This window comes from Megalobrama amblycephala, linkage group LG7, assembly GCF_018812025.1.
Source record: "Megalobrama amblycephala isolate DHTTF-2021 linkage group LG7, ASM1881202v1, whole genome shotgun sequence".
Classification (NCBI taxonomy): Eukaryota; Metazoa; Chordata; class Actinopteri; order Cypriniformes; family Xenocyprididae; genus Megalobrama; species Megalobrama amblycephala.
Window position 1 is genome coordinate 14,539,889 of NC_063050.1, and position 21,509 is coordinate 14,561,397.

Sequence of the window (21,509 nt, forward strand, 5' to 3'; positions counted from 1 at the left end):
AAACACAAATCAACTCGTTTTTATTTTGAGTTCAGTAAACACCTATGGTAAACACACGCATATTTACTCCTCCCCCTAATTATAAATCCAAAAGAGGCGGGGCCACTGGGCGTGTCTCTGAAAGCGCACAAGCAGGAAACATGGCGTCGTTGGTGGGTCTTCTCTCTCGAGCTTTTTTCATTAGAAATACAGCAACGCTGAGCCGCAACACTGGCCCAAAACTGGTGAATGCGACAGGACCGACTCTCAGCCGAGCCGCCGTGTCAAACACATCGGGAGGTGTCCTTCCTAAACCAGTTAAGGTGCGTTTATACATGTCTAAACATCGCAGCCGGAGGCTCCCGAAGGGACGCAGTAACCAGGGTTGGGCTTCTTGCTAGCCAATGAAAATTAAGAATGCCTTGACTGACATGACTGCTGGCCAATCATGTTGTTGGAGCGGCACATATTTTATAAAACTAGGAAGTGTACTTCGTGTACGGTTGTTTCTGAAATCAATTATTTATATGTCAGTTTGACGACTGCGTTATCTGTGTGCCGTTTATACGAAATAAGTAATATTTTAACCGCCTAATTATTAATTGCAAAGGTTTCAAAATGCACATATATCATTATTATTATTATTATTGTAAAAGTTTCAAAATGCACATTTATTATTATTATCAAAATGCTTCAAAATGCACATTTATTATTATTATTATTATTATTATTATTATTATTTTTAAGGTTTCAAAATGCACATATATTATTATTATTATTATTATTATTATTATTGTAAATGTTTCAAAATGCACATATTGTTATTGTAAAGGTTTCAAAATGCACATATCATTATTATTATTATTGTGAAGGTTTCAAAATGCACATATAATATTATTATTTTTGTAAAGGTTTCAAAATGCACATATATCATTATTATTATTATTATTGTAAAGGTTTCAAAATGCACATTTATTATTATTATTGTAAAGGTTTCAAAAGGCATATTATTATTATTATTATTATTATTGTAAATGTTTCAAAATGCACATATTATTATTGTAAAGGTTTCAAAATGCACATATTATTATTATTATTATTATTATTATTATTGTAGAGGTTTCAAAATGCACATATATTATTATTATTATTATTATTATTATTGTAGAGGTTTCAAAATGCACATATATTATTATTATTATTATTGTAAAGGTTTCAAAATGCACATTTATTATTATTATTATTATTATTATTATTATTATTATTGTAAAGGTTTCAAAATGCACATATTGTTATTGTAAAGGTTTCAAAATGCACATATAATATTATTATTATTATTGTAAAGGTTTCAAAATGCACATATATTATTATTATTATTATTATTATTGTAAATGTTTCAAAATGCACATATTATTATTGTAAATGTTTCAAAATGCACATATTATTATTATTATTATTATTATTATTGTAGAGGTTTCAAAATGCACATATTATTATTATTATTGTAAAGGTTTCAAAATGCACATATATGATTATTATTATTATTATTGTAAAGGTTTCAAAATGCACATTTATTATTATTATTATTATTATTATTATTATTATTATTATTGTAAAGGTTTCAAAATGCACATATTGTTATTGTAAAGGTTTCAAAATGCACATATAATATTATTATTATTATTGTAAAGGTTTCAAAATGCACGTATATTATTATTATTATTATTGTAAAGATTTCAAAATGCACATATATTATTATTATTATTATTATTGTAAAGATTTCAAAATGCACATATATTATTATCATTATTAATTTGCGGTACAATCTTGTGTAATATTTGTACAGGTCCCGTTCGGTCTGACCCGTATGGTGATAGTGGTGATTCCCTTCCTCTATGTTGGCAATCTGATCAGTAAAAATTTCGCTGCCCTTCTGGAAGAACATGAGATCTTCGTCCCAGATGATGATGATGATGATGACTGAGCGAAGGTAGACTGATCTCTTGATATTGTGCATTACCATTATATGATGTGTTTGTGCTTCCATATGTTTATATTTTTGTGCAGGTTTCACTCCAGCAGTCTGCAGATCGTCTTAAAGGTGCCTGATGCAGATGAACAGGACATATTTATGCAATAATGAAGATTGTCAACACACTCTTGTGTTCGTATTGCTGAATTACACTAAACCTGTCCAGAAGCCAACGTTTAATGCTATTTTTATGTTTAAAAATATTGTCTACGACAATATGATTTGAGGCTTCCCTCATTAATAGCCTCTCTTCTATTTAATAAATTGTTTGAATGTTGGTTGCTGGTTGTGTTGTTGTTATATATGACCTGTGTGTGTTTGTGTGTTATTGGACATCACATTCAGATTCAAACACTTTTTCACACACTTAGAAAGTGCCATTTTTATTGCATTTAACTTAAAATATATCTTGCTTTAAGAATATGGAATATTTATTCATTTTTAGCACCGTTGTAGTTTCTAAAGAAAAAGCTTTTTAAATTAACCAGGAAAAGACCTCCACATAACACAATATCCGGTATATATGTGGCCGAAACCAATGCATCCCAATGTTACTCTAATGTTTCCATCTTATGAGCTCCTGCTGTGTTCTCATTGGTCGGTGCTGCGGTTGCCTAGGAGACGCCCCTCCTCCAGTGCGGCATCAGTGAGTTTGAGGTGTTCTTTAAGTGCATTGATGTCTCTCTCACTGCGGCCCCTTAATTCACTCAGCTCAACATACACCTCCTTATAGCGCTCACTCAGCGCTTCATTCTCCTGCAGGCACAGAGGACACCCGTTACTATAAACAATCCATTATTCATGGTCAAACGTAAATCTAAAACTTGTATAGTTTGATCTATTTGCAGGAGGACTAGGAGCATGTATAAAGAAAGTGAATGGTGTTTTGATTTCATGCTGAATTTGTACCTTAGTTAGAGTTTGGACCTCTTTCCTGAGACAGCTGATCTCCTTGTGAAGATACTCCACCTCACTCTCCTTCACTTTCAGCAACATCTACACATGGACATGTCCGTCAGTATGACAATACTAAACCTTTTTCTATTTCTAATACAGATATTCATTCATTTTTGACCTCATATTAATCAAGACTCGACATTTTGTTCAAATTTGTCATACTATTAGTGCAAAAAAAGCTAAAGGAAGATTAAAATTGGAAATAGTGACCAGTCACAGCACCTAAAAAATATAATCTTTCCCTTATATATATGGAGCAATGTCATTATTATTTGTCAACACTCAAACCAGTTTTATCATAAATAATTTAGAAACCACCCACAAAAATGGACAAATTAAACAACATACATCTAATTTAGCACGACAAAGAAAAGTTAATCGAATCATTAAAGATTTATGATTGTAAAAACATGGATCTGCAAAATAACAATTGGGTAATTTACATATATGACCAGTAGATGGCAGTGTTTGTCCACAGATCACTCACATCACATGCCCCGCCCTTGATGATGTCATCAACCTCGTGTGTCTCTAAACTCCAATACAAGCCAAGACAACCAAATCCACACTATTTTTGCTTTATGTGTTCAGTGAACAGTAAGTCTCTGTATATATATATATATATATATATATATATATATATATATATATATATATACACAGAGTCATATATAAGACATATATATATATATATATGACATATATCTGTCATATATAAGGGGTCGAGCCAGGTTAGCAAGGTCAATTAGCCCCTGCTGGTTGATGTCGTAATTACACCATCTGGACCCTAAAAGCATCTTCAGTCTCACCCCTCAAACTTAAAAATGAGCCCTATTGTCCTTCTACTGGACATGTGATGTTTGTGACATGTGACATGTGTGTTTGGAGATGTGCAGACTAAATATCTTTTTTTAAATTATATCTTTTCAAATAACAAACAGGCATTAACATATTATCATTGTTAAACACATTAACAATAAGACCAAGCAGCATATCCTAAACACAAGAAAAATAATAATAAAATAAATGAATAAAATTAAAAATAATACCAAAACATGAAAAGCAAATTATAACAGAAAATTAAATTACATTCCTCTTTTTTTAGTTGTTTTAAGGAATCATTTTAAATGCCTCAGACATGGAGAAACTTTAACAAATCTACATTTGTGTAGATAAAATTCAACATATTATTACACAAAAATTCAATACTTTTGTTTTCCAAATGTAACATTGTGATTGTATCACTGTTTTCTTCTGATTCCTAAACATGACAGAAAGAGCAGAGGACTTTTATTTAGGGTTATCTGAAAGAGGAAATGGGGTCAAAGGTGACAGCCATGAGGAATGTACCTCTGCCTCTTTTGAATATTTATTTCCTCCTAAATGGATGATATAAAAATATAATTTTACATACAATCTGGAATTATCTGGAATAATCAAGTACTGGATTATTTTTGGACACAAAATGGAGGATTACAGGATTTGGTGAGATCAATCCTTGTTTTTTCCTCCTATTTTTGCATCTTTTTGATGAAGAGTGAATTGACTATTGATTATTATTTGCGTAGAGCATCAAATATATGACTAAACTAGTGTTGAGCATCTAACAACAGTCTTTGAGTTTTAGTAACTTTTGATATATTAGCAAATTTGTTACAATAACATCAATTTATCATTTCTGCCTTATTTCATTACACTACATTTCAAACGTTTAGGGTCGGTAAGATTTTTTAATGTTTTCGGAAAAAGGTCTCTACTACTCACTAAGGCTGCATTTATTTGAGCCAAAATACAGTAAAAACAGTAATATTTTTATAAAAATAAGTGTTTTCTATTTGAATATATTGTAAAATGTAATTTATTCCTGTGATCAAAGCTGAATTTTCAGCATCATTACTCCAGTCTTCAGTGTCACATGATCCTTCAGAAATCATTCTAATATGATCCCAAACTTTTGAACAGTAGTATATTTTTAGGGGATTTACATGCTGACTTAATTTGCATTAATTAAAATATTCTAATATGTTTCTGAGATGCATCTGTACACATCTCTCTGAATTATAATTCTGATCATGAAGCCATAATCTACGGGTCAAAGGTCACCGCCTCACCTCTAATTCGGAGGTGCTCCTTTCGTAGCTGCCAAGGGGGACAACTCCTGACCTTTGACCTGTGATGAAGGATCGCATGAGACTTATCTCCTCCGTCAGACGCGCCTGCAGTTCCTGTGTGAACAGGAAGAGGAAATGTGATTCTGACACATCCAAACTAAAAACCACACACGAAGCTGTACCCATTCACACAATGACAATGAGGCGAACGTTTGTGTTTCGTGCATCTGTGTAATGGCAATAACTCTGACTAGCACAAGTAAACTAGCCCTTGATCAGTGAACTAAACTCTCAGACAGTCACTTCTCTTCTGAGAGCAGTGAAACAGGATGCTGTCTGTTGAGACATATCACACATGATGAAATTAGTGGCTTTTTTCCCCTCTGACTAATTGATGCGTGTTGAAAAATTAAAGGTGCTCTGTGCTCGATTTCAATATCTGGCATGATGGATTGAGTCACAGGATGAAATGTGATGTCTAAATGTTCGCCCTTATCACATTAGCGCACTTGAATGTCACCATAATTACCAGGGGGACATTTTCTTTAAAGGGTTAGTTCACCCAAAAATGAAAATTCTGTCATTTATTACTCACCCTCATGCTGTTTCACACCCGTAAGACCTTCGTTCATCTTCTGAACGCAAATTAAGATATTTTTGATGAAATCCGATGGCTCAGTGAGGCCTGCATAGACAGCAATGGTACTTCCTCTCTCAAGATCCATTAATGTACTAAAAACATATTTAAATCAGTTCATGTGAGTACAGCGGTTCATTATTAATATTATAAAGCAACAAGAATATTTTTGATGCGCCAAAAAACAAAATAACGACTTATATAGTGATGGGCGATTTCAAAACACTGCTTCAGGAAGCTTCAGATCATAATGAATCAGCGTATCGAATCATGATTCGGATCACATGTCAAACTGGCAAACGGCTGAAATCACGTGACTTTGGCGCTCCGAACCGCTGATTCGACACGCTGATCCATAACGCTCCGAAGCCTAATGAAGCAGTGTTTTGAAATCGGCCATCACTATATAAGTCGTTATTTTTTTTTTTTGGAGCACCAAAAATATTATTGTTGTTTTTTTGCGCACTAAAAATATTCTTGTCACTTTATAATATTAATATTGAACCACTGTACTCACATGAACTGATTTAAATATGTTTTTAGTACCTTTATGGATCTTGAGAGAGGAAATGTCATTGCTGGCTATGGAGGCCTCACTGAGCCATCGGATTTCATCAAAAATATCTTAATTTGTGTTCTGAAGATTAACGAAGGTCTCACGGGTGTGGAAAGACATGAGGGTGAGTAATAAATGATATTATTTTCATTTTTGGGTGAACTAACCCTCTGAGCTCCTACTTTTTGAGTTAGGAACATAACAATTAAAGAGGTTTTAAAATATTACCTTAATATACAGAAAATTGTAATGATTGTTTCAGCATCTCAATAATGGTGCAGGCTTTACGTGTGAATAATGACTGTACATTCAGTTTGCATGCATTTCCTTTACTGTTAAAGAAAAAGTGCTTGCCAGCCTTCACTGTACAAACGTTTGCGTTCAGTAAGATTTTTCTTTACAGAAAGTAATACTTTTATTCAGCAAGGATGCATTAAATTGATCAAACGTGTCAGTAAAGATATTTATAATGTTACAATAGATTTCTGTTTCATATAAATGTTGTTCTTTTAAACTTTCTATTCATCAAACAATCCTGAAAAAATACATTTATCATTGTTTACACAAAAATATGAAGAAGCACAACTGTTTTCAACATTGATAATACTCAGAAATGTTTCTTGAGCAGCAAATCAGCATATTAGAATGATTTCTGAAGGATCATGTGACACTGAAGACTGGAGTAATTCAGTTTTGATCACAGGAATAAATTACATTTTAACATATATTCACATAGAAAACATTTATTTTAAATTGTAATAATATTTCACAGTATTACTGTTTTCTCTGTGTTTTTTGATCAAATAAATGCAGCCTTGGTGAGCAGAAGAGACTTTTTTCAAAAACTTCTTACTGACCCCAAACTTTTGAACACTAGTGGCAGCACGTGTTTGATAAAATACATGAAGCATCTGTTACACATATTAGAAGTAAAAAAGCTTCCTGTGTTTGTCAAAAAGTAAGAAAGGGCAACTGAGTCCTTTTTGGTTAAACAAAATCATGTCATAATTCTGATTTCCTCATATTTGTGAACGTCCCAGGAGGACTTCAGTGTTTTTTTTGGTCCATTTAGTCTCAGATGTGTGTATCATACATTATTAAATTGGCAAATCTGGAATTTGGGGGTTCTAGAAGTTTAAATTTTAGCTTTACATGTTGATTGTGTATCATCCGATGGCATATGGAGACTGAGAAAATGCATCATTCCTCTCATCTCACTTCCTGTCTACCTGGTTCTCCTGGCGGAGCTGCTCCATGTCTCTCTCCTTCTGTCGGATCTGTCCGTCTCGATCTTCAGTGCTGTTCTGGATGCGGTTGAGCTCCACACACTGCTGGGAATAACGCTCCGACAGTCCGTCCAGCTCCCGCTGCAGAGAGAGCGACTCGTGTCTGAAACACAAAGCCATGCATTGATTAACTGATTCACCTCAGTGGACTGATTGACTGATGAGTGATCAATCGATTCTCTCAGTGGGATTCTTGTCAATCAGACACCTGCCACTTTAAATGACGCTCTTGTGTTCTGAATCTCTGAGCCGCGAGAGAAGAATCACGGCACAGATGATCATCACGCTGGTCATATATTTTACGAGATGTTTGCGCTTTCTAGCATGTGACACATTCTCAACTTTTTAGAGACCTAAAGTCCATTTTAAACTCTTTTAAAGTTTTTTAATCCAACACAGCAAACATCCAGTATTTCAGTAAACTGTTATTATTTCATCTGTTACAGGGTTAAATCAGATGGATTCTGCAGGTTTACTGAATATAAAGTATCTGAGTAGTCTGACAGATGTCTTTTTTCATACGTTCGGCCAATCAACACACCCTTACGTCACTGGGGTTAGACCCTACTCTGAATTTGGAGCTGATTTAGTTCCCCAAAAAGCGTTCCTATAACTAAAATCAAAATCAAAAAGCGGGTACTTCTGTCAATAGTTAAAAAGGAACTATGAAACGTTCTTCTGGTGTGAAAGATATTGCAAAGGATTATGTTGCTAAATAGGTGTCAGTGCATTTTCAACGTGTTTTCTGCTAAGACAACACAAAAATGTGCTAAGAGCAGTTTGGTGGTGTTTCTTTGTGAAACTGTGTAGGTTGTGCTCATGTGATCGAGTGATATGATGTGAGTAAACTATAAATGTGGACGTACAGCTGTTCTTTGACGGAGGGGTCTGTTGGCTCTCCTCCTCCATGACCCTTCAGTCTCTCAATCTCCTCTTGATGAGCTTTCTTCAGAGCCTCCATAGCTGCATGAATGAAAATTAAAATGAAAATTAACATACTCAATTCTCACCTGCTCATATATATAAAAATCACTCAATTTACGCACTACATTTTTTGGATGGTCACCAGGACGTTGCAACACTGTTGAAAGTTTGGGGTCTGTAGGATTTTTCAATGTTTTTGAAAGAAGTCTCTTCAAGGCTGCATTTATTTGATCAAAAATACAGTAAAAACACTAATATTCTGAAGTATTATTACAATTTAAAGAGTTAGATCACCCAAAAATGAAATTTACCCCATGATTTACTCACCTTCCAAGGTGTATATGACTATCTTCTTTCAGGCAAACAGAATCGGAGATATATTTAAAAATATCCTGACTCTTCCAAGCTTTATAATGGCAGTGAATGGGATTTTGAAGCCAAAAAAAGCACATCCATCCATCATAAATATAATCCATACAGCTCCAGGAGGCCTTCTGAAGCGAAGCGATGGGTTTTTGAAAGAAAAATATCCATATTTAAATTTAAACTTAATCTAACATAAAAACAAGCTTCCAGCAGACGACCGTACACATATTGCACAAAACGACTTGTGCCACAAGAGTAACCCCCTGACGCAATGTATGACGCAGGATGTAGGAGTAGCATAAGCTTAGACGCCTCTCACGGTTCAGACAAACAGGGCTGTGCAACAAACTGAAGTTCCTGTTCTCTTATATCGAAATCCTCTGATATTTCTCTTTAAAATGTCTCATTTTAGACTTATAATTCGTGACCGGTGTTTTGATTTGCTCTCTCCTCTGAGCTTCCAAGTTCGTCATTGCGTCATGTGTCGGGTCAGAAGTCACTCTTCCGCTGCAAATCGATGTGTACAGCCATCTGCTGGAAACTAGATAATATATTTAATGCAATTTTAAATATGGATATTTTTCTTACAAAAATGCATTTTAAATATAACTCAGATTGTAGAAAGTCATATACACCTAGGATGGCTTGAGGGTGAATAAATCATGCGATAATTTTCATTTTTGGGTGATCTATCCCTTTAAAAGAACTGTTTTCTATGTGAATATATTTTAAATTGCAATTTATTCATGTGATCAAAGCTGAATTTTCAGCATCATTACTCCAGTCTTCAGTGTCACATGATCCTTCAGAAATCATTCTAATATGATGATTTGATGTAGAACATTTCTGATTACTATCAATGTTAAAGGTGCCCTAGAATTAAAAATTGAATTTATCTTGGCATAGTTAAATAACAAGAGTTCAGTACATGGAAATGACATACAGTGAGTCTCAAACTCCATTGTTTCCTCCTCCTTATATAAATCTCATTTGTTTAAAAGACCTCCGAAGAACAGGCGAATCTCAACATAACACTGACTGTTACGTAACAGTTGGGATCATTAATATGTATGACCCCAATATTTGCATATGCCAGCCCATGCCATTAGAAAAGCCAGTATTAACGTCTGCATCTGTGCACAGCTGAATCATCAGACTAGGTAAGCAAGCAAGAACAACAGCGAAAAATGGCAGATGGAGCAATAATAACTGACATGATCCATGATAGCATGATATTTTTAGTGATATTTGTGAATTGTCTTTCTAAATGTTTCGTTAGCATGTTGCTAATGTACTGTTAAATGTGGTTAAAGTTTCCATTGTTTCTTACTGTATTCACGGAGACAAGAGCCGTCGCTATTTTCATTTTTTAAACACTTGCAGTCTGTATAATTCATAAACACAACTTCATTCTTTATAAATCTCTCCAACAGTGGGTAATGTTAGCTTTAGCCACGGAGCACTATCAAACTCATTCAAAATCAAATGTAAACATCCAAATAAATACTATACTCACATGATCTGACACATGCATGCCGCATGCATGACAAACACTTTGTAAAGATCCATTTGAGGGTTATATTAGCTGTGTGAACTTTGTTTATGCACTGTTTAAGGCAAGCGTGAGCTCGGGGGCGGGGAGCGCGAGCATTTAAAGGGGCCGCAGCCTGAATCGGCGCATTTCTAATTATGCCCCAAAATAGGCAGTTAAAAAAATGAATTAAAAAAAATCGATGGGGTATTTTGAGCTGAAACTTCACAGACACATTCAGGGGACACCTTAGACTTATATTACATCTTGTAAAAAAACGTTCGATGGCACCTTTAAAACAGTTGTGCTGCTTCATATTTTTGTAGAAACAGACATGTTTTTCAGGATTCTTTGATGAATAGAAAGTTCAAAAGAGCAGCATTTATTTGAGATAGAAATCTTTTGTAACATTATAAATGATTTCAAAATAATTGTCTTTGTGATTATGACACCCAGTGATGTTTTGTGGCCCATACTGACCCTGAACAGTATTTCTGGCTTCCTCTTGCAGCAGTCTCTGTTTGTCTCTCTCCATCTCTCTGCGTTCTCTCTCGTGCTCGTTGTGTATCTCCTTCAGTCTCTCTCTGTGCTCTCTCTCCATCTGCTCCAGTCTCAGAGCGCAGGGCGCGTCAGGACCGCAGAGACCCGCGACACCGGCCGCCACACGCACCTGACGAAGAGCCTCGATCTGCTGCCTCAGAGACACCACCTGACCAATGCAACGCATCGAGATCACACACATAGAGGATGAAGATGATGCATAATACTAAAGGTTACTGGACCAACAAGGATGTCATGATCACCTAAATCCCATTACTAAATCAACCATGATATAAAAACACACCTCTCGCTGAAGCACCTCATTCGTCGCCTGCGGATTCTGGGAACCAACAGGTGACCTGTTCTCTCCGATAGGAAGCTGCTCAAAGTCCGCCCACTTCCTCTCGATGTCCGGCACCGTCTGAGCGTCAGGAACCCTCGGCTTGGTCAGAACCACCGGAGTGGCACCCTTCTTCAACTCCACCTTTTCCCAGGGGTCCTCGCCCTCCCTGTCGGATATTCCCTCCTGGAACCACTTGGTTCTGTCCTCCAGACGTCTTTCGTGATCTCGGTCACGGCCCTCGCCTGCCTCCCTCCGATTGGTTAAAGGTGAGGACGTCATGTCGGTTTCATCTTGATATGGACCGATAACGTCTGACCCTGGGTCGTGGGGTGCGGGAGAGGTTCGGGATAGTGCATTCTGGGAACTGGAGTTCTCTCTGTCGCTGATGTCACTGTTGTCTTGGTGTCTGAGAATAGAGAGAGAAATCAACTTCCTGTTTACAAGGAAAGAGAAGCTTGAGTCAAACCTCAAACCGACTCCACTTAGACATCAGTAATGGTTATTTCAGTTTAAAAGTACAAAGCAAAGTCTTTTTAGATGACCATAACCAATATAGCAATGTTTCATGATATTTGATATATGTTGAATATGCATATAAATTCTCTATGGCTGAATATCACAAAAACATGAACCTAAAATTGTATTTAGCACACAGATCAAGTTTTGTGGCATTATTGTATTTTGCATAGAGATCAAGACAATTAAGCCCAATCTTGCATTGTGATATTATTTTCATGACAATTAACCACATCCCTATTTCTAATTATTATCTAATCCCTATTCTTATTATTTTAAATGATGAATCTCATTAGAAGATATGCTAGTTATGGTAATGCTATATAGCTGTCAAGACACGTTTTTTTCATTTAAATTTGCACAAATTAAAGGCATCATAGCAAATACTACAATTGTGTATTATAAAATATGCTTAATTGTCATAAAATAACTTGAATGGTCATAAAACATGGTCATATTTCAATACATAATTTTTTTTTCTCCTTTCACATGTTCTTGACAGTTTTCAATAAATCTTTCAGATATAGCAAACTTTGCTAATATAGCAAACAAATATTAATAATAAATATATCCATGTATGAATCTGGGTGAATATCATGAAATAATCTCATATTTCAACCTAAAATAAAAAATAAATTGCATATATTTTGCATAGAGATTAAGAAAATGAAGCCCAGTTTTATGATTTTTTTCATAACAATTATGCACAATTTCTATCCCAAATTCTCATTGAGTAATCCAACTATTTTACTTTTAAGTTTGTTTGTAATTCTCATTATCAATGATGAATCTCATTAGATGCTGTCAATAATTTTTCATTTAAATTTGCAAATATTTAAGACATTGTAGCAAATACTATTGTGTATTATAATATATGCTTAATTATTATGAAAATTACACCCTTAATGGTCTTAAAAATAGTATTTATTGTCTTATCTAAAAAAAATCCTCTCTTTTCAGACATGGTTTTGTGAAATTCACCACTAATTGATTCTCTGCTCTTATTTTTCCCCTCAGTTTGATCATACTGGATGCTTTCAGCTGAATCCCTGAAGGAGATCCTCCTCCTCAGTGTGTCGATCCAGTTCCTCCTGATTCTGGAGGTCATCGCTGACAGGGTCACCAGTCCATCGTGCATCTGCAGATCAATTACAGAGGTTCGGGACACATTAGGAATATTCTTCATTTTTCATGATTTGTTAGCACTTTAGTGAGAAGTTCTCACATGCAGTTGAAGTCCATAGTTTTTGTCGGCATCAAATTCCTCCACTCGCAGACAGTGATGTAAATAAATCTCCCCATCTGCCTCATCTCTCTGTCAAAGTGAAAAACAAACCGAATTCAAGATAGTTATTATTATTATTATCAATTATCCTCCATGCCTAATCGGATCATACTTTCAGATACTATTACAAATGTAGTACACTATGTTTATGTTTATTTATTGTACAGTCCTTATCTAATAATCTAATTCCATGGCAATTTCAATTATACTCGCTCACCTCTTCAGCATCAGAGTCTCTATAGTATCTCAGTTCTGAGTCAGCGATAACAAACCAGTGCTTCCTCCACTGCAAATAAACAGAGGTATGGTTATGGTTGTCTACATATTTATGCATTGGAGTGGTCATAAACTGCATTTTTTATTATTTTATGTTTCCTGATGTGCACTTATAATCTTAGTATGATTTTTAAAACAAAAATGGTCATTATTTAGAAATAAAAGGCCATTTTCTGCCCTGATTTTAGCTCTCTGTTTTAAGGGGCGTGTCTGCTGTGAGACTGTAAACGCCCACTGCTGTGATTGGTTAACATCTTTGCATATTAAATAAGTATTACATGTAGAACTCTCTTGAAATCTATATGTTTTTACTATTACAGACGTCGAGGTTAACTAATCATGAAAAGTGTTGATGATAGCATTATATTTAGATCTACTCCTGTCACATGAAAGGTTGCAGTGATGAGCATTGTTGCGATGCACATAAATAGTCATGTCCTCAATGCAACTCGACTTCTCACGAATGCTTTCACCATAACTAACAGTGCAAACACGATCTGAATAAGAGATTCATTGTGCAGTGTTGACAGTGTTATTGATTATACTGGGAGTTTAGGTGAGGGAACTCAGTTAATGATAAACTCACACTCTGTTTGATTGACAGCTCCAGCGATTGTAAAGGGAGCGTTCTTTGATTGCTCTGTACATAATTTAAGCGCAATTTAAATAACAGGATATTTTCATGCTACTAAGAGAAAGTTGACTGTTTTAGCTTTATTTACTCACACATAAACGATTTTGAGATAAAGAACATCTGACTGTACATGAATCATATCAGAAATCATTGATCACAGATTAGGCATTAGAATTAACTCAGTTACTACATGTTGTGGCATTACTGTCGGTCTATATCTTACAGTAAAAGTCTGTTTGCAAAGCCTGGACCTAAACTGTGACTGATTTACCAAAGAATCCACAGTGAAATGTACTGAATAAACAAATAATGCTCAGTAGTTGAAAATAAATAACCACTTTCATAGCATTAGGATCCTTTGGCTTTGTTATTTCTAGTCCAATGATCTTGTATCTCCCTTCTTTTCCTTGTCATCTCACTAACGCACCAAAGACGCGGTGATGTAGACTATTACGTCATCATAATGTGACAAAATCCTGAATCGAGTTGTTTTCGGAGCTTGGTTTCAATAAAAGGTGTTTTTGGACTAACGAGGAAGTTGCGTTCTGAAACTTACAGGATGTTTTAATAGTACAATGACATATCAACAGATCATCAGATGGAAAATTTGATTTCTCAATTCATGACCCCTTTAATACAAACAAAAATAGGCTACATTTCTCTGAACTTTCTTCAACAGTAAGATTTTAAGTCAAATTTTACAAAAATGTAGTCTATATGAAAGGAAGTAGGGGAGAGTGGGGTAAAGTGAGACACTTTTTACATTTGCTCCCCTCTAAGCGAGCTAAAATGATATATCAGTAAAATTTACACATTTCCCATTAATTCAGGATGTTTCCTAGCCATAGAAATGATCAGAATGTATTCAGGACGAAGGTCAGTGAAAATATGATTGTTTTTAAAAAAGTCATCTTGTGTCTCACTTTACCCCAGCTTAGGGGTAAACTGAGACAGACCAGAGAAATCAAGGGGGTAAACTGATCCACTTACTTTTTCCACTCTGAAACTACCATAACAACACATGCTGTAACAGTTCGAATCCTGACAGCTAGCTTGACAACCACACATTCCAGAACTAATGTCGGACTATTAACAGAATCATGGGGATTGGTCAATTAAGCATTTTTTTTTCTAAACACTTGAAAGTAACTCTGAACAAAATCAAATACAACATAATATAATTCAAAACATTTTAATTAACATTCAAATGACAGATATAAGCAGTTAGATTAGAACAAAGTCTGGGGGTCAGAACACAGGACCCTTAGGGTGCGTTCACACTTGTCATGTTTGGTTCAATTAAAACGAACCCTGGTGCGATTGCTCAGTTAGTGCGGTTCATTTGAACATATGTGAACGCTGCCCTAAAAAGAGACCCTAAAAAGGACAGAATCCTCACGCATGTCAGTTTTTCTTGTCATAGTTGTGAGTTTGCCCATCACAGGTATCAGACGCACGTCTCGTTTGTGTGTGTGACGGATGGATTCTTGCCGCTGTTTTGACTACTTTACACATGTTATAAGCTCTTCACAAGTTCCCAGCTGGCCAAAATACCATCACACGCAGGTTACCGCTGCTATGCACACACAACGAGCGCATTTACCTCAGCACACAGCATTGTTTGGGATTTTTGTTAAGTTCCGTCTCAAAATAGGCAATACGTCATAAAATCTGGCCAATCACATTGTGAATGTATCCCTATGCCTCAAGGTTCGGTGTCTTTTGGTTCGGTGATAAAATTGCCAATCTGAACGCTAATCGGACCAGGACTAAATCTTCTTTGGTCCGGACCAAATGAACCAAACGAACCGAACTACAAGTGTGAACGCACCCTTAGAGCCAGCTAGTGTCTGGAGGTCAGAGCAAAGCACAATCAGAACCAGCTAGAACAGCCTGGGACTCAGAACACAGGACTAGACCCACCTGTATTAGAACATCAGCCTACTGTCATACTCTACAACTAGACCTACTCTACATTCCAGCCCTGAAGGTTACAGGGAAAGATGAGGAGTTGCTCTCTCCATCTCTCCAGGCCTTTTAGGTTGAGGCAGGTTCTTCACCACATCACCTTTAGGAACATGTGCCACATCATTCTCCTCGAGGGTTTTTTTTTGCCCCAGGTTGTCTTTCCTGGTGTTTTGCCTTGGCATGATTGCTTTTCTACAATGTTTATGACATTAAAAATAAAACAAATGTAATGTAATATTACATTAAAATATTTTTAAGACTAAATTTAACTTGTGCCTCATGTCTCACTTTACCCCAAAGCATTTGTCTCACTTTACCCCACCACTACATTTTAGAAAAAAACTATCTTTCTTAGCAATTCAGGCTAATCTTCAGCTAGCATCATCACATGGTTTTATATGTTGATAGTTCATCAACATGTATGATATAAGTTTTTCTACCTGAATCAGTCTGCTTTGGCACAACAGTTGATTAAGTTGACCGCAAGAAAATTTACTTTTACATGCAAAAAAAATATTTTTGTGAAAAAAACATGCTTAGCACAGCATCATGAGGTCCTCTCCTTCATGGCCAAGGGGAAATGTGAGGGGCTTGAAAACATAATTGTCACATAACCAAAAATGTGTTCCATTGCCGAGATACAGGGGGTGTCTCACATTACCCGATGTCTCACATTACCCCACTCTCCCCTATATGTTAGGTCTTGTAAATGAGCATCATTTCCGATTTTTAATCACCTTTAAACAGCCTTGCAGTGTTACAAATTATTTTTTTAAAAGGACAATAGTCTCTCAATTAATACAAGATCATAAAACTGCCATAAAACAATTAAACATTAGGGGGAAATGAGTGTTTAAAAATAAAGTATAGGAAGGAAGTTGCGCAGACAGATCTGTCATGCAATGTCATTCAATGCTTCAAGAGAAGCAGACCTGTATCATCCTTACCTCTTCATCTTCATCCAACAAATACATCCATCCCTTTTTACAGTTCAGAAGGTCAAGCTTAGGAAACAGAATCAGTTGCGTTAAAACAAGCGAATGTATAAGCAATTCAGTACATAATCAACTCGACATCTACATTAGATGCATGTATGAATCTTGCCAGAGCAACATTCCTGAACAGAGTAAGCCAGAGCACGAGACATTCCAGTCCAGAACTCACATAGACGCGCGCGCGCAGAAGGATGAGCGCGTGAACGAATCATTTACTCAAGTATTTCAACAATTGCATGCATTTTTAACGACTTACCGACATGGGTATCCGGTTGTTGGCATGAAAGAGGAAAGAAACTGGTTTAGTTGCTCAACTCTTGCTTAGCACGTTGTGTCATTAAACTGCGTATTTGCACGGCGATCTACTTGTGAATTAAATAAATACAAATTAGCGCTAAGTTCCCGCACTTAAGTATGGCTTTTAAAATAATTATGAATACAAAACGTTAAATTATCCTTGCGTGACTAGACAAGCATCTCTAACAGTTGGTCATGTGACCATCAAGCTTCCGCGAAGCAGCTCGCGGTTTGCCACATTAACACTGACAGTCCTGAACTGTACAACTTCTCTCAGAACAATTTACGCGTCAAATCCTCTCACAACTTCACTAAAACGTCTATATCTAGCGCTAAATATAATGTTATTTCTGTCTAGTAGCTCAGAAGTGCGTTTTCGTCCGTTCTGCGAACAGAGACACCTGCTTATCTGAGCTAGAAACCGAATACCTCAGCGTTGGTAAACTAGTGGTGACTTTACCTGCATCTGAGGGGGCTGTTCTGGACCTTTGTGTCCTCCGTTTACCGTCCTAATCTTCTCTGCTTTTTTACTGGACCTCTGAGAACAGAGAGATACTGACTCAGCAAAATTAATGCATGCTATTTATTTATTTATTTATTTTCTTGAGGTATCATTGTTGTGGGTGGTTGGCAGGACCAGATATAGCTATGGGTTGCTATGCAGTTATTATGTTCTTGCTCAGTTGTTACATAGCCTACTGGCCCACGCCAAAATCTCTATAAAATTCTACTCAAATATGTCTCGGATGCTTTTTTCAGTCTAGTAGGATTCTTCTTTTTGCCCATTTTTTCATAAATCCAATTTTTTTTTTTTTTTTTTAAGTGTGACACTGCAGATTAAGAAGAGGCAGTGAAATGAAAACAATGAGAAAAGGGTGTGTAAACTTGTCAAACACCTGTGAATGGCCTGATGTAGTGCTGTTGGTCTTTGATGACCCTCCCTCTTTGTCTAGACGTCTCCGCTCTTTCTCTTTCCGGTCTCTTCCTCTCTCTCTTTCTCTTCCTCTGCCTCGCTCTTCTGAAACCTCATGCTCATTGCCATAGCTCCCATCCCCATAGCTTTAACCACAGAAAGGAGAAGCAAATTTTACTTCCACTCTGTGTCTCTCTTACTCACTCGCTCATACCCCTTTGCCACTGAAATGGTGCTGGTGCTTTCTCAGATCCAGTCTGTATTTTCACTGGCTTGAGAGCTGAAAGTTGGTTCTAGGAGGTCTGCTGAAAATATTTTGAGATTGTACAAAATGTATTTTTATGGATTCCAAAATTAATGTTTACTTTAAAATATTATTAATTAATTAAATATGTTGGTCACACTTTTTAGAGTCCAATTCTCACTAACTAACTATTAAAGGCACAATATGTATGATTTTTGGATTAAAATATATATTAAAATGAGAGCTGTGCTATATATTTTGTTGACTTGTGTATAGATGTTTCCAAGAATGTTTAAATCCAGAGAAATAAGCAATTTTAACCAAAAACAAAATAACGACTTTTCAACGATATCTAGTAATGGCCGATTGCAAAACACTGCTTCGAATCTTTTGTTTCGAATCAGTGATTCGGAGCACCAAAGTCACATGATTTCAGCAGTTTGGCATTTTGACACGCGATCCGAATCACTGATTTGACACAAAAGATTCGAAGCAGTGTTTTGAAATTGGCCATCACTTGATATCAATTGATCATTGAAAAGTCGTTATTTTGTTTTTTGCCGCACAAAATTTTTTCTCTTCGCTTTATAATATTAAGATTGAACCACTGAACTCACATTAACTGTTTTACATGTTTTGAGTACCTTTCTGGATCTTGAGAAGTTCAATGACATTGCTGTCTATAGAGGCCTCACTGAGCCATCGGATTTAATCAAAAATATCTTAATTTGCGTTCTGAAGATGAATGAAGGCTTTCTGGGTGTAGAACGACATGAGTGTGAGTAATAAATTACATTATTTTCATTTTTGGGTGAACTAACCCTTTAATGATCTCATCCATGAACATGATTTCTGCCTGAGTTCCGTCCTGATTCTTTTCCATCAGCTGTAGACGTGAGGACAACACCTCCCATGATTATGCGAAATCAAGACGTCATCAAGCTACGCCTTTGTTTTGAATAAGCGACCTCTAGTGGTGAAAAATTACATAGTGTGCCTTTAACTATGAGTTTTGCCTCATTAAACTCCTAATTACTGATTAATATTTAGTAAGGTAGTTGTTAAGTGTAGGTATTGGGTAGGATTAAGGGATATAGAATATAGTCATGCAGAATAAGGCATTAATATGTGCTTTATAAGTACTAATAAACAGCTAATATCCTAGTAATATGCATGCTAATAAGCAATATTGAAAACTGGACCCTAAACTAAAGTGATACCAATATGTTTAACACAAGTTAGTTCATTTCATACAGAAGTTGGAAATGAAGCAACTGGAATAGCTTGTAATGGGATGTCCCTCACTTTTTTTCAGTGGAAATGCTTGGGATGGGGTGATATTAGGCATTTGCTCTGGCTTCAGCACCAGCACCATGTCATTGAGAAAGCGGTATCGCACGCTCTCTTTAAATCTCTGACCTGTGTTGATTGTCTCTGCGTGGGCTCCTGCTCTGAGGTCTCCTCCTCACTATTATTGCTTCTTCTTCCTCAGGGTACAGCTTCGTTCGGGGAATATCTGCTATGATCACATAGTCCTCAATGGTCATCTCTGGCACTGCTGGTTGGCTGGAAGACCTGGTGTTCTCTGAAAGAATTAGCGCTTCCAAGCCCCGCCTGATGTTGCTTTTGCTCCGATCAGCGACCGGCTTGTCCGTCTCAGCAATTAAGGCTTGGGATTTGGGCAAATCAGGGGAAGGCGCCTGATTCCGACTCTGCCTTGATTGGGAGATATTTGGTGTTGATGCAGGTGAGGTGGGGCTTAGTGGGGAGTGGGAGGGGCTTAGTGATTGACGCGAATCAGATCTGGACTGTTTGTCTGAGGTGTCTGAGTATACGCCATTCCTGCGTTTCTTATTTTTTGAATTGCTGTTCTTTAGAGTACCATGTTTATCGTAATCTCGATAAGGTGTTGAGGCACCAGCACTGTTAGAACCATTGTTTCTGCTGTTGCGACTATTAAAACCACTATTTCGACTTCGAATTACTTCACAATTGCCTCCGTTTGGAGAGAAATCCCTGCTGTTGTAACCAGTATTGCGGCCACCACTCTTTCGACTGCTGCGACCGCTGTGGTTGCGTTCGTTATAATCGCCGTCGATTTCCATATCAGAATGTAAACTTTTCGACCAGCTGTTCCTTTCTTCAGAGGCGTCTGACTCTGCCGAACTGGCGATTGACTTGAGATTCTTATAAAGCTTTTCAGAATCCAAGCTGTGCCCGTAAGAACTCTGGGAGGGGCTTCTTTTGTGGGCGGGGCTAAAGGAGTCTGCATATTTATTCCTCCCTGAGCTTCGCGAGGGGGATGTGTTGCGCGTGACTACCGAATCTCTTGTTCGTGACGGAGTGCATTTCCCAGAAGTCTGTTGTGAGGACGTGCGATGACCGTGCGTTGTGGAACCTCTGCGATGGGATGAGCTGCGCGATTCCCCCCGCCTTTGTGGCGAGATGTTTGTAGATCTCGGGCTGCAGGAACGAGGGCTTGTGCGAGATTGGCTGTCTCCACGTCTGAAATTTGAATAGGACATGTGTCGCTGGGGGGAGAGGCCGCTCATTGCCTCATCGCTGAGATTGTCAGAGCGCCTCCTGTGGGACGGGAGGCCCAGGTCACGGTTTCGGTAGGGGATGGTGGCTTTGCGCTCAGGGCTGTGATTGGCCGGAAGAGGGTGGCCTCTCTCGTAGTGGCGCAAGGGAGCAGGAGGACTGCCATCTTCTTTTTCCCGGTCTTGGGAAAGGAAGCGATTGGCTCTCTTAAAAATGGCACGGCCACCACTTTGTTCTGGTTCTCTTCTAGTCTCTGTTTGAGGAAGATTTTACATTGACACAGCACTGATGTAAAATTAATTTTTTTAATTATTATTATTATTATTGCATATACAAAACAAAACACTCACTGTATAACTTTACAAAACTATAACGATAACTATAATAGTGTCTACAATATTATTATAATGCGCTAAAGTTGGGTGGATTCTGATTGGCTGTCAGTGTTTTTAATCATTCAACAACTGGAAAAAAAATTCTGAAAGTGATTCCAACAATATTGTTCCTTTGTTTCATTATCATTATAGTTGTGGTGAGCATTTACGCTGCGTTCATGCAATTTTTGAATAACCATGATT

At 36.8% G+C, this 21,509-nt stretch overlaps 3 protein-coding genes across 6 annotated transcripts in view; 1 reads left to right on the forward strand and 2 right to left on the reverse strand.

Moving 5' to 3' along the window:
- LOC125271747 (NACHT, LRR and PYD domains-containing protein 12-like) overlaps nucleotides 1-21,509 on the reverse strand; it is a 1,137,836-nt gene that overhangs the window by 751,866 nt on the left and 364,461 nt on the right. The gene's annotated exons all lie outside the window — the stretch shown is intronic.
- Nucleotides 102-2,289, forward strand: smdt1b (single-pass membrane protein with aspartate-rich tail 1b). The gene is made up of 3 exons (XM_048196053.1): nucleotides 102-302; nucleotides 1,826-1,969; nucleotides 2,047-2,289. The coding sequence occupies exons 1-2, from the start codon at nucleotides 141-143 to the stop codon at nucleotides 1,961-1,963; spliced, it is 300 nt and encodes a 99-aa protein (XP_048052010.1). The 5' UTR covers nucleotides 102-140; the 3' UTR covers nucleotides 1,964-1,969; nucleotides 2,047-2,289.
- triobpa (TRIO and F-actin binding protein a) lies at nucleotides 2,367-20,509 on the reverse strand. 2 transcript variants are annotated; one of them, XM_048195989.1, is made up of 14 exons: nucleotides 19,810-20,509; nucleotides 18,130-18,292; nucleotides 17,694-17,771; nucleotides 16,889-16,945; nucleotides 13,281-13,349; nucleotides 13,004-13,093; nucleotides 12,807-12,916; nucleotides 11,224-11,668; nucleotides 10,860-11,088; nucleotides 8,425-8,521; nucleotides 7,502-7,661; nucleotides 5,080-5,193; nucleotides 2,921-3,007; nucleotides 2,367-2,767 (listed from the first exon to the last, which is right to left on the reverse strand). In XM_048195989.1, exons 1-14 carry the CDS (start codon nucleotides 20,493-20,495, stop codon nucleotides 2,603-2,605), a joined length of 2,550 nt encoding a protein of 849 aa, XP_048051946.1. In that variant the 5' UTR covers nucleotides 20,496-20,509; the 3' UTR covers nucleotides 2,367-2,602. The 2 variants fall into 2 exon arrangements, with proteins under 2 accessions (XP_048051946.1, XP_048051947.1); XM_048195990.1 differs by lacking the exons at nucleotides 17,694-17,771; nucleotides 18,130-18,292; nucleotides 19,810-20,509 and adding an exon at nucleotides 17,193-17,640.